General features: G+C 38.4%; 1 protein-coding gene across 1 annotated transcript; it reads left to right on the top strand.

Moving 5' to 3' along the window:
• Positions 1–7,723: 7,723 nt before the first annotated feature.
• Positions 7,724–11,496, top strand: admb (adrenomedullin b). The gene is made up of 5 exons (XM_041939448.1): positions 7,724–7,852; positions 8,211–8,326; positions 8,829–8,963; positions 9,349–9,593; positions 9,943–11,496. Exons 2-5 carry the CDS (start codon positions 8,223–8,225, stop codon positions 10,008–10,010), a joined length of 552 nt encoding a protein of 183 aa, XP_041795382.1. The 5' UTR covers positions 7,724–7,852; positions 8,211–8,222; the 3' UTR covers positions 10,011–11,496.
• Positions 11,497–12,219: the final 723 nt, after the last annotated feature.

Raw genomic sequence — 12,219 nt, 5'->3', positions numbered from 1 at the left:
TTCTGCTACTTTGGACATTCCTGCTGTGTGCCATTCAAGACTGAAGAAGTAAGTTACATTGGAGTGACTGAACAATAAAGTGAACGAGACAAGAAAATGTTGGTATTTCCTACCATTCTCACCTTTACAAAAAACAAACATCTTCTGCAGAGTCATAGAACGAACACATTGAATGATGACCTCAGTCACAACAATAACGGCAGAAAACTGGAGTCTCCACATTTCCATCACTTGACACAAGATTTACTTTAGATTCTGACAAAAGGTTCTGTCCTGCCTCATTCGGCTCTGATGGACTAGTCTCTCAGGGCAGCTGCTGAGACACTGCATTCTGAGTTTATGTGCTGGAATTCCCTTGGCAAACTTCTCAGGACTCACAGGTCCCATATGGTGTAAATCTGAAACGCACAGCAATAAGCCAGGCTCTCACTGGGCAGGAACTGTGGATTAACTGTTATGGGTGGAACTCTTTGGCCATCAATTTAATTTTGGTTCTTGGTGTCACAATTAGCCCAGAATAGATCCAAAATGATTCTTGATTCAATAGAAAGGGGGACACAATAATTTTGGCTCTTAGTGTAGTGCATTATGTGCCAAACCATTGACTCCCACCCTTTGCCCACCAAGCTGCAAATCAAACATAAGTGACAGTTAATCTTAAGACTCTTGAGGTCACTGTCTGACAAAACAGAAAACACCAGAGAAAGGTGAATGAGTACTTAATTTTTTTAAAATGGTATTTATCTAGCTGCATCAACTTGGACGTATCTTACGATATTCTTCCTGTATGAAAATAATGAAACGACATCACGGCCAACATCTGTTAACGTTATGTTTCCGAGGAGAAGAGCCTTTCTACTGCAATGCTAGTACTGGCGAAATCAGAAAAATGTTCTGGAGGTGAAAGACTTAAATTGAACAGACCGCGGACCCTGTTTTTTTTTTCTTTGCCACACCAGTTTTGTAAAGTACTACAACTCGTATTCTTCAGTCTTGTTTGTGCTCCAGTTCAGTACTCTGTTTGTCTGTAAGTGACTGGGAACTAATCAACTATTCACAAAACAGTTTAACAAATCTAATTATGAAGTTATTAAATGCAAAATGCACCCAAACGCACTGCATTGTTTGAAAATGAACATTACTCGAGTAGGTGCGTACTGTACACTGTCCAATACTGCACTGTGCCCTCACAGCTAAGTTCCTCGTTTTTTGTTCCATCAACATGTTATTAACCAACATTGTTTTAAAAACTGTTTTTTTTCCCATCACTCCTTCTGACAATTCTAAACCCAAGTACTGGAATAGACCGCTCATTATGTCAGTAAGTAAGCTGAGCTTACATTATCCATAGCATAGCCTGTGCTAGTGAGTTTAATCAAAATATGACATTAAAAAAACAAAAACAAACATACTTGCCATATTTTGCAATGTATTCTGAGGAGGAGCTTAAAGGATAACTTTCGTTTTTTACAACCTGGACCTTATTTGTCGCATTAAATACGACCATTTCAAAAATGTGACTTCACAGAAGTTTGTAAAAGTGGCGAACAGGCAGAGCTGAGTGACATCTGGTGCTGGAGGATGGTCAAAAGTACAAGCATACCAAAAATACACTTGAGGCAGCAGAGCTTAGGATCTTTAGTATTCTGTCCTCATTGTACATATGAGACACATATTTTAAATGTTACCAGTGGAGTTCAACAACAGCCATAAATCACAAATACACTTTGTCCTCTTCTCCAATATATAAATAAATAGTCTTAAAATCTACAGGTCTATCAGCAATAACTGATTGTCTTTTTAATCGTTCCTGGTTAATATGGCCCCCAATTGGTGAAATGTTTAGTCTTTAGTCTCAGTTTGGCACAAGCTTCTCCTCTTTCAATTACCTTTTTGAAAATATTAGTGGATGTAAAGGAGTCTGATACATAAATATATACCAAAGCTAGTGAACATTATTAATATTATTATTATAAATATAGAAGGGAATGTTTTTAACACTGGGCAGTTATTAACCATTAGTTCTATAGGTTTCATCTATAGCATATGCCTACCTCTTAACTGCATAGTGCACAAATGCAAATCATCATTTCTAATTGTGATTTGTTGAATATTGCTTTTTTGGTAACTTTTTGAGTTCTTTCATATCTTGTTTTTATGTAATGTCATTGTCTATTTATACTTTTTTTTGGTTCTTCAAAGAAGAAAAAACAACCACAAATAATAACAGTATTGGCATGGTATTGAAGTTGGTTAACAAAAGGTAAAAAAGACATTAAAGAAAAGAAGAAGAACATTAATAAAACTAAATGGATACAAAGAAACGGTGGTTAAAGTTGAAGGCAATGAGGACTCATGATAGCAAGGGAATTTAAGTCTGACTGGTAATGATTTTTACATTGCACATTTGGTTAAAGGGCATAAATAGCAGTTTAGAGAAGAGCAATTTGGTAAATCAGGAAAGGGGTCAATTTTTCTAAAATTTGCTTATGGAACCCCTCAAAGAAAATTTTATTTTCACTAATCTAATGAAAAACAGCAACTTATGAACCCATTATGTAATGATGGATGTAAAGGTACCTTTTCATTGTAAAGAGATGAAATGTCAGGCAAGAAATAGAAAATAGAAAATACAATCTGCCCCTGCTTTTGAGAGTGTTGGAGACTGGACACCAAAAATGGCCAGCAGGGGGCATAGATGATCTGATTTACAGGGATAGGTGGAAATTAATGAAAAGATTTCGAGACAGAATTCCTTAATTTTGCTGCATTACACAACATTCGGTCAGTTAGTCTGTCTGTCGGTCAGTCCACCACTGTCCAGACTGAAATATTTGCACAGACATTCATGTTTCCCAGATGATGAATCGTACAGACTTTGGTGATCCCCTAAAAGTTTTTTGTTTAGTTTGTAATGAAATGTTTCAACAGCCACCACATGGATTTGAATGAAATTGAATACAGGTGTCTGTGGTCACCAGAAGATGACTCCTACAGACTTTGGTGATCCCCTGACTTTCCTCTAGCAGCACCAGCAGGTCAGAGTTTTCACTTGTCTTGTGAAATATCTCAAGGCACAAGGCATCCTACAGTTTTTGGGGTTCCACTTATCTCCACCTCTGGTGTCACCATGAGGTTGACATCTGTGGTTTTGAGTGAAGTTTCTTGACAACATTTGGATGGATTGCCATTGTGATCTCCTGACTTTTCCCCTCGTGCCATCATCTCTTCAGAATTTTAACCTGTTCAGTACTTTAGTTTGTTACCAAAATTCCTGCAAAATGAATCAACAGCTTCAGCTGTACACTGTGTTTAGTGCTAATTAGAAAACTCAGCTGAGTATGGTTAACATTATACTTGTTTAGCATCAGTATGTTGAAATTGTTTTTGTGAGTATTAGAATGGCAACATTATCCCATAGCATTTCTATGCCTAATAACAGCCTCACAGAGCCACTAGCATGGCTGTAGACTGTAGATTGTTTTTCCTGTTTCCTGTTTGATCAAACCAGAGTTGAATAGATGGGCACATGTAGCATTCTCCAGAAATAAGGGAACTGGGACACAAACTTATTATATCATGAAGTCTTAAAGGATAACTTTCGCTTTTTACAACCTGGACCTTATTTGTAGCATTAAATACGGCCATTTACTCACCCAGACAACTTTGGTGGCATTTGGAGTCGTTTTGAAGAAATTAGCCCCAGAGGAGCGGCGCGTATATCCGTATAATGCGAGTACTCGGGGCATCCATGTGCAGCTTCTATATAACGCATAATCTGCAGAAACTCGTTCATATTCCAATATTTAGTTATGATATGCTGGTGCTATTCCCCTCTGAGCCTGTGGTGGCATGTTATCAACATCCGGCGTCTCTAGACAACTACCTCTGACGTGGATGATGTCATTAGCGAACGCCACGCGCTGTGAGCAGCCAGCTACAACACGGCTGACTCTGCGGCGGTCGGCTACGAATACGCAATAACGAACCATAGCTGTGCCAAACTACAGCTAAACTAGCCGACTTTCCTGATTTACTAAATTGCTCTTCTCTAAACTGCTATTTATGCCCTTTAACCAAATGTGCAATGTAAAAATCATTACCAGTCAGACTTAAATTCCCTTGCTATCATGAGTCCTCACTGCCTTCAACTTTAACCACCATTTCTTTGTATCCATTTAGTTTTATTAATTTCCTTCTTTACTGTCTTTTTTTTACCTTTTGTTAACCAACTCAATACCATGCCAATACTGTTATTATTTGTGGTTGTTTTTTCTTCTTTGAAGAACCAAAAAAAAGTATAAATAGACAATGACATTACATAAAAACAAGATATGAAAGAACTCAAAAAGTTACCAAAAAAGCAATATTCAACAAATCACAATTAGAAATGATGATTTGCATTTGTGCACTATGCAGTTAAGAGGTAGGCATATGCTATAGATGAAACCTATAGAACTAATGGTTTATAACTGCCCAGTGTTAAAAACATTCCCTTCTATATTTATAATAATAATTATAATAATGTTCACTAGCTTTGGTATATATTTATGTATCAGACTCCTTTACATCCACTAATATTTCAAAATTCAAGGTAATTGAAAGAGGAGAAGCTTGTACCAAACTGAGACTAAAGACTAAACATTTCACCAATTGGTGGCCATATTAACCAGGAACGATTAAAAAGACAATCAGTTATTGCTGATAGACCTGTAGATTTTAAGACTATTTATTTATATATTGGAGAAGAGGACAAAGTGTATTTGTGATTTATGGCTGTTGTTGAACTCCACTGGTAACATTTAAAATATGTGTCTCATATGTACAATGAGGACAGAATACTAAAGATCCTAAGCTCTGCTGCCTCAAGTGTATTTTTGTTATGCTTGTACTTTTGACCATCCTCCAGCACCAGATGTCACTCAGCTCTGCCTGTTCGCCACTTTTACAAACTTCTGTGAAGTCACATTTTTGAAAGGGGACGGCTAACTAGACTGAAAAAAGAACACCATGTTAAATCAGCACACGGCACTCTTCATTAACTTCAATTAATCAATGGTGACGTGGGCTGAATGCTGAGATCACACTGTGATCTGCAGGCTGTACTGTGTCTAGTCTCCATTGCTCTTTATGTGCTACATGTGAATAAGAAAGAATGATAAACTCTATTTGTATATCACCTTTCATTCATACAAGGCAACTAAAAGTGCTTTACATCAAGTTGTATTGGGTGTTGTAGCCCTATATATACACACTTTTTGACAGAGTGGTAGTGCAGTGACAGCACTGGTGAGGCTGCCCACAGCAAGATCATACTGGTTATTGGCAAGTGAATACAAAGGCGATGAGATACTCTGAAAATACAGGTGGTTGCCCGATCCTAGTAACACAGATTCAGTTGCAGTTTACATCGTTATGTTATTACTCTTGAACCGTATCAGTCAAGAATAAGTGAAACACTGTCTTTGACATTTTCCACCCGTAAATGGTAAATATCTAAACGTTTTCCTTTCAATTAGAGGGATGTTTAGGCTTCACATTTAGACAAATGCAGAACACTCAGTATTGTGGGAGAGCGCATTCTCTCTCAGAGTCACGAAGAGCACCACGGTATGACACCATGTATTACATACCATGGGAGCAGAGTTAATAAAATCCCTATAATTCTGTCCCTTTTCAAATTAAGTAGTAATAAAGACACAGAATGAAATGGTGAAATAAAAATAGACGCTGAATATCTAATAATATCAAATAATGGGTGGCTGCCAATGTTGAGCTCATGTTGTGTTCTACTGACCCCTGACTGTGAAAATCAATCACAGCTTCATCCATCCCCTTACCAAACACCATATTGTCTTGATTTCTTGTACCTGTAATGAAAAGGCTATTCTTGCAGCAACAATTTGGGGGGGGGGGGGTCAGATCATACATCCTGCTTTAGAATAGAGAAATTCTGCAGCACAAGGCACGCCATGCAAAACAGTCTATTGACTGATTTAAGAGCTGGAAGGGATCATGTTAAAACACAGATCACTGAATCACCCTTTTTGGCCTGTGAAGCGTGCCGTGCTGTTGCCATGACGGCGCTGTGTGTATCTATTCAAGGCATCCAAATGCATGACTCATGTGCTTCTATAGACCGTTAAACCTTTATGTGTCAGTGGGTTTTGTAAGGTCATATCAAAACAGATCTGACATTGGCACCATTTCTTACAGAGATTTAGCCTACAGACATGATGAGGACGATGATTGTGGGGGGGTGGCAGTTGTTGTAATGTGGGCTGGGATTGCATCAGCTGTGCGCAGGTCAACACAAGTTGGAGGCAAAAGATTTTGCGCGAGCTGGGAAGGTCTCCATTACTTTTAATCTGTTAACTGTCACTTCAGAACAGACCAGGATGTTAGCTGCGCTAATTAATTGGCCCAAGGGGAAAAAATGCACACGACAGGCGATGTCAACAAGCTCTTTTAGGCACTGATTGCAACTTTGGAAACATTAGCTCTGAGTTACCCTGAGTGTAGGGCTAGCTAATGTTTTAGGATTCAAATAAGACAGTCTTTATTTTTTGAAACTGTCCATGAGCCAAATTAAGACTGTCCTAACACTACAGACCAGTCTAAAGTATGTTTGTGATACAGGCCCATGGGCAGAGATGTGATCAACCTCTTGAGATGATCTTGGAGGCTAACTGAAGCACTGATTGTTGATAATTTTCAATTATTTATTTATTTTTTTTAATCTTTATAAGTCTAGGAGTACTTTCTAAGTTTGGGAGCCGCTAAGTACTTACGAATGGTCCGTTTTTCAGGGCAACAATCAAACTTCTCATGAAATAAAATATACATTTTCAATACATTTCTAAAATATTTTACACTCTTGATGGCTCTGAATTTCTCATATTCTCATATCTCTGTGAAGATTTTTCTGCAGCTAACAAAACAGACCACAATGCATGCTAATCTTCACACATGCAGAAAACAATGCCCTTGTTCAGAACGCTTGGAGGTAACTACTGGTGGGCGTGATGTGATTAAACTGGTCATCTGGAGGTTTACAAGTTCAGTGTAAAGCACATGTTCCTTCCTTAAATTTTCAGTGCATGCAGTTGCCATAACAACACAGTCCTAATTTAAATATACTTCCCCTTTAGTAGCGATTTAAAATCACAGATGGCTAACTTGGACTGAAACGGAGCCATACAAAAACACACGTCCTTTAGAATTAATGCAGCTATTAACAACATTTACACCCAACTTAACTGCCTTACAGCACGCATGGCCAGTGAACGCACCCGTATAACTTCCCAAAACAACCAGTGACGAGACAAATATTTATTTAAAAAGACCAAATATGTAAATGGACTTGGTGCACATAAGTCTTGTATTTGCACAGCCAAAAATAAACTTTTGAGAGAGGGGAAAAAAATGAAGGGCAATTTCCAAACCTTGAAATGCACAACACCAATTCTTTCAACACTTTCTAAAAGAACAGGGGTGCATTAAATCAGAATTAATGCTTGCATAAACTAATAAGAAATAGTCACGCCATTTTTGGGATTGCTGACTCAATTCTAATCTCTATCTGCATGCTTTTGGTTTGACTGTCTACATGTGGGGTGGACGGGGTTGACATGAACTGTCCCACAGTCCCTCCCACTGGGTCTGGCATTCAGGTACAGCTCCCTCCCTCCCTCTATAAAGCCTCTCATGTTAGCAGTGTAAACTTCAGACTTCAACTCATGGTAAACTCTTTACAGCCTTGGAAATAACGCCCAACTCTTCTAAACAGTACACAACACATTTGGATGTGCACCAGAAATTCTCTACATCACATTACAAGATAGAGCCTGAGGTAAGTCACTTTTTCTACCATTTGGATTTAAGTTCAAGATTATTTTTACAAGACTGCTGAAGGATTCTCAAATATTTAACAATGTAAATTGAAGGACTAGGAGTTCAGTAGGGATTTAAATTTTTATTCAGTGATTTTGGGTATTCTGATGACTAGATATTTCTTCAATAACATGCATTAAAACTTATTTACAATTGATAAATCAACAGAATGTCATTCTTAACCACCCTGTTGTGCAGCTATAAAGGCAATGCAACTGCCTCTATTCAATGCTGTCTTAGACTAATCAATCACCAGTTGAGGAAGCAGTATATAGATAACCTCCTAAATATTATTCCTTTATCTTTACCACTTACAGCTCCCAGCCAAAATGAGATTAACCCTGCACACTGTCATCTGCTGCTGTGTTTTCACCACTGTCCTGCCACTGGTAAAAGGTGCCAAAGGGGACCTCAACACCAGCCTGAAAAAAAGGTGAGCTGCCTGTTCAAAAAGCACTGTGAGAACATTGTGTTCATTCTGGAGAAAAAGCCTCATCCTTCTGCCCTTTAGCATCCAAATCAGGTGCTTGCACTGACTAACACAACAGATATTTGTATCAAGTTATGTCTCTTAGTAAATAAAAATAAGTGACGAAAATAACCCAATAAAGTCCTAAACATGTCTTTGACATTCCTGTGTTGCAGTTTCTTGTCATTGATTAGACATTGACACAACATTTGCTGGTAGCAGTGTATCTTTGGTAACTAATATCAGCCGATATGTCAAAATAATATTTTCTGGAAACAAGTCAAAATTGGCCCTCCTTTGTGATAATGCTAACTGATGCTAGAAAATTCTTGAAACTTCTTGAGCTACACCAGCATCAAAGGAAATCATCTGACATTTTGGATGTGTGATGTTTTATGACTGTACACTACAGTTTGTCTCGGTGAGATAGTGTTACTGATATCACAACCTCTTTTATTCATCACAGGTATAGAGTATGGCTGCAGAGCCGTGTGAAGAGAGACCTGCGCAACAGCTTAGTGACAGCCAATGAGGAGTGCTCTGACACCCATGTTGGACTACAGCAGGACAGTAACGCAAAAGTTGTCTCACCTCCATCAAGGTAACAAAAAAAGCTGCATATATTTTTTGCTTTTATTTAATGGCTGGATAGAGATAGACAGGAAAGCTGGAATCAAACCAGGGGCTGCCCAGTTCAGATTACTGGGATTAACAGAGACCCCCAAAGGCACTGCAATTATTTAGTGTTTGAAGGTGCCAAAGAAGCGGTTTGGAATTCCAAATCAAATGCCCCCCATGTGAGAAAAGACAGATATTTTTAAGATGGGTAACAGAGGACTGCAGATGATCTATCCTCTATTGCACTGCTAAATTTACATGAATTCAGATAAATCCCGATGATAATTTGGATTTAAACCCAATTCAGATTAAACAAGCCTGAAAAACAGTCTGAATATGAACCGTAAATATCTCTTTTGCTTTTCCAGCTTCGAGCTAAATATCAGACCCAGGAGGTCAACATCATCCAAATCATCCGGCTGTGCCCTTGTCACATGTGCATATCAAGACCTGCTCCACCAACTGCACCAGATTAACCAGTGGCAAAAAAAGACCACGGCCCCTGAAAGGAAGATAGGCTCGAAAGGCTACGGCCGCCGACGCCGACGCTCATTCCAAGATGTCACTCAGCTTGCCCTCCAGACAGGAAGGCAAAGACGGAGCACCGAAGCTGGTCAGCGTCTCTGCAGACACAAAAGCACACGCACAGTGGCCTAAGACAGGAATGGAAAGGCAAAGGAGAATCCTTGTTGGGGTTATTTGCTCACAGCAAATGAAGATAAGTCCCCTCACAGGTTTTATTCCATAGATTTACAACTAGATTTGCAGAGAGAACGGCTGATACATCTATACAGTCCTTCAGAGGAAGATTTGCTCAAGTCCATCTGGATGAAAGCGAGATTCCAATGACAGATACTGTTTGTGCATGCTTAGGTGCAGGTTTCAGTGGGTCTGTGTGTGATTTATGGATGAATTCAAGTCAGACCCGTGCGACTTGACAAGAATGTCTATCTCTTCTTCAGCTTCCAAAATGAGCTTGGCAAATGAGACAGAAGACAATCCCCGAAGATCTTCACTGACATGTCCATGAACTGAGGAGGAACCCAGGCCACAGCGGGGGAGGATTTTTTTCAAGAAACTGAAATTGCTGGACTCCAAACTGCACCAAGCAGGATCCTTTCACAAGTGAACTGAATGTAGTAAACGGCCTGTTTAGTGCAATTCATACAGTATGCACTTGGCCTATACATAGTTAAAAATATATAATTATCAGCTTGTATATAAGGATATATTAAGCCGCCTTATATTTAAGCATACAACTATATTTTTATACAGGTAAAATGCATATCAAACATGTCTCTTTCTGGATTTTAACTTCAATGAAGTATGGATCTTAACTGTGTAAATAATTATCCTGTCTTGTATTCTTCATGTGAATTATGTCTCTAACAGAGTTGTGTCTCATACCAATTGCTTAAACATAGTGATCATACCTTACTGGAAATTAATCATATTAGACATGTTTTACAGATATTTGGATGGCGAAAGTCAAACATGGCAACTTAGAACAACTGCAAAGTAGTCATCCAGTTTTTGGCCTGGCTTTGGAAGTTATCGAAAGTGATGGAGAGTCTCTTTTTTTGCTATGAAGTAAAAGAACTGATGAGCTAATAAAAGGGTTGTGCTGCCATCTAGCTTTACAGTAGGTAACATGTAACATATGCAGGCCAAGCTGTTAAAAATCAATGCAGCTTCAACAAAGCACTTTCTGCAGTTATGCTAAATATTTAATCTTACAAGTCTTCATGTGCTTCTTTAATTGAATGTAATAAATCCTAGTTTACTCATAGTTCAGCTAAAATTACCTGAGATGATTTATGTCTTGTTGTGGTGAACATGGCAGGAACGGTAATAGTTCCCAGCTGGCTGTGGTGTCCTTGTATTTGAAATAAATGAATGAATGCAACAATGAAAAGATCTTCAAGCAACTTCGACATTATTTGGTTATCAAATATTCTGCTTGTGCATGCATGTGCTAGTGTTAGGAAACTCATAGGCAACAGCATATGTGCCTCCTCATTTTATGACGGTATGTGTGAGTTAAAAAAACGTGCAAATGTGTGAACCAGTGGTGTACATTCCCTTCTAAAAATAATACATGGTTTATCAGCTGCACTCTGTCAAAGAAACGCATGCACTGAAATTAAATTTGTCTTGGGTCGACATTCCTAAAATTGAGTAAACACAGCTCTTCACAAAATGAATTATCTTTTGGCAAAGACAATCCAAGTTTTGATGGGTTCAGAGAAAAAAGCAGCGTGCTCCTCGTCAAACCAGGAACACTCAAATGAGGACGAAATACAGATATTAATCACTATGGAATTTGACCTCGACTGATAACATGCAGAGCGGTCACACTGTCCTGAAATTACTAACAATTTCACTATAAATCTGGTTACTGTCATTAAAACATCAAATCCTCCCCCCACTGGAATAAGTAGGTTATTGTGTTAAAAAAAAGGAATGTTTTTTAAGTCAAATGCTTGTTTGCAAAGAAATTTTAAATAAAGAGTACCTTACTTAAATCAACCTTTTTTCCAATTTCAGTTCATGTGTAAAATGACACTTTAACAACGTCCTGCACACTAACTAAATGACATTCACGTAGCTCTTTGCAGACCTATTTGGGTCAACTGAACAATTCACCATATGCATATAATTCACAAGGCACCATTTAATGCAATAACATTTCAATGTCAACACTTTGTGTTGTGGGAGGCTCTGTAGTCCTCAGCAATTCCTGACATACTAAACTTGTAATTCATCATAGGCTGATAAATGGGCTATATCACTGTCTCCACTATGTAGTTTGTCCACCAGAGAGCAGTGACAGGTTGCCTGTTCAACTGCAAAATGTCCTGCCAATTGTGTACTTTTCACTTTGTCACAATTCTTTAAAAGAAAAAAACAAATCTAGGGGATCGATGTCAAGATTGTTTATATTAAAAACAAGTACTATCAGCCAATATATCATGTTTTTGTTTTAAACTGTCAAACATTGATATTAGTATTGGCCTCAAAAATCCGTTATCAGTCAGACTAAAGTTATAAGTACAACTGAAAGTGTGACATGTTTTTCTCCGCTCAGTTGTCTGCTCATATGTAAGGTCTGTATGACATGTACTGAGCTCCTAGAGAATACCCTGCTGTGATCTTAAGTAACGCTCTATTACTTTGAAAACTGAACTTCTCTAAAATCGACCCTTTGAGGGAGGAGGAACCACGTGAACGGTGGTCTC

Source organism: Chelmon rostratus, chromosome 6, assembly GCF_017976325.1.
Source record: "Chelmon rostratus isolate fCheRos1 chromosome 6, fCheRos1.pri, whole genome shotgun sequence".
Taxonomy (NCBI): Eukaryota; Metazoa; Chordata; class Actinopteri; order Chaetodontiformes; family Chaetodontidae; genus Chelmon; species Chelmon rostratus.
Note: the sequence above shows the minus strand (reverse complement) of the source record. Positions and strands in the feature narration are given on the sequence as shown.

Bases quoted from the DNA above. Each gene is read 5' to 3' on its own strand.
- admb (XM_041939448.1), top strand. From the start codon at position 8,223: ATGAGATTAACCCTGCACACTGTCATCTGCTGCTGTGTTTTCACCACT. The intron at 8,327-8,828 runs GTGAGCTGCCTG...TATTCATCACAG, and splicing joins AACACCAGCCTGAAAAAAAG to GTATAGAGTATGGCTGCAGA. The intron at 8,964-9,348 runs GTAACAAAAAAA...TTGCTTTTCCAG, and splicing joins GTTGTCTCACCTCCATCAAG to CTTCGAGCTAAATATCAGAC.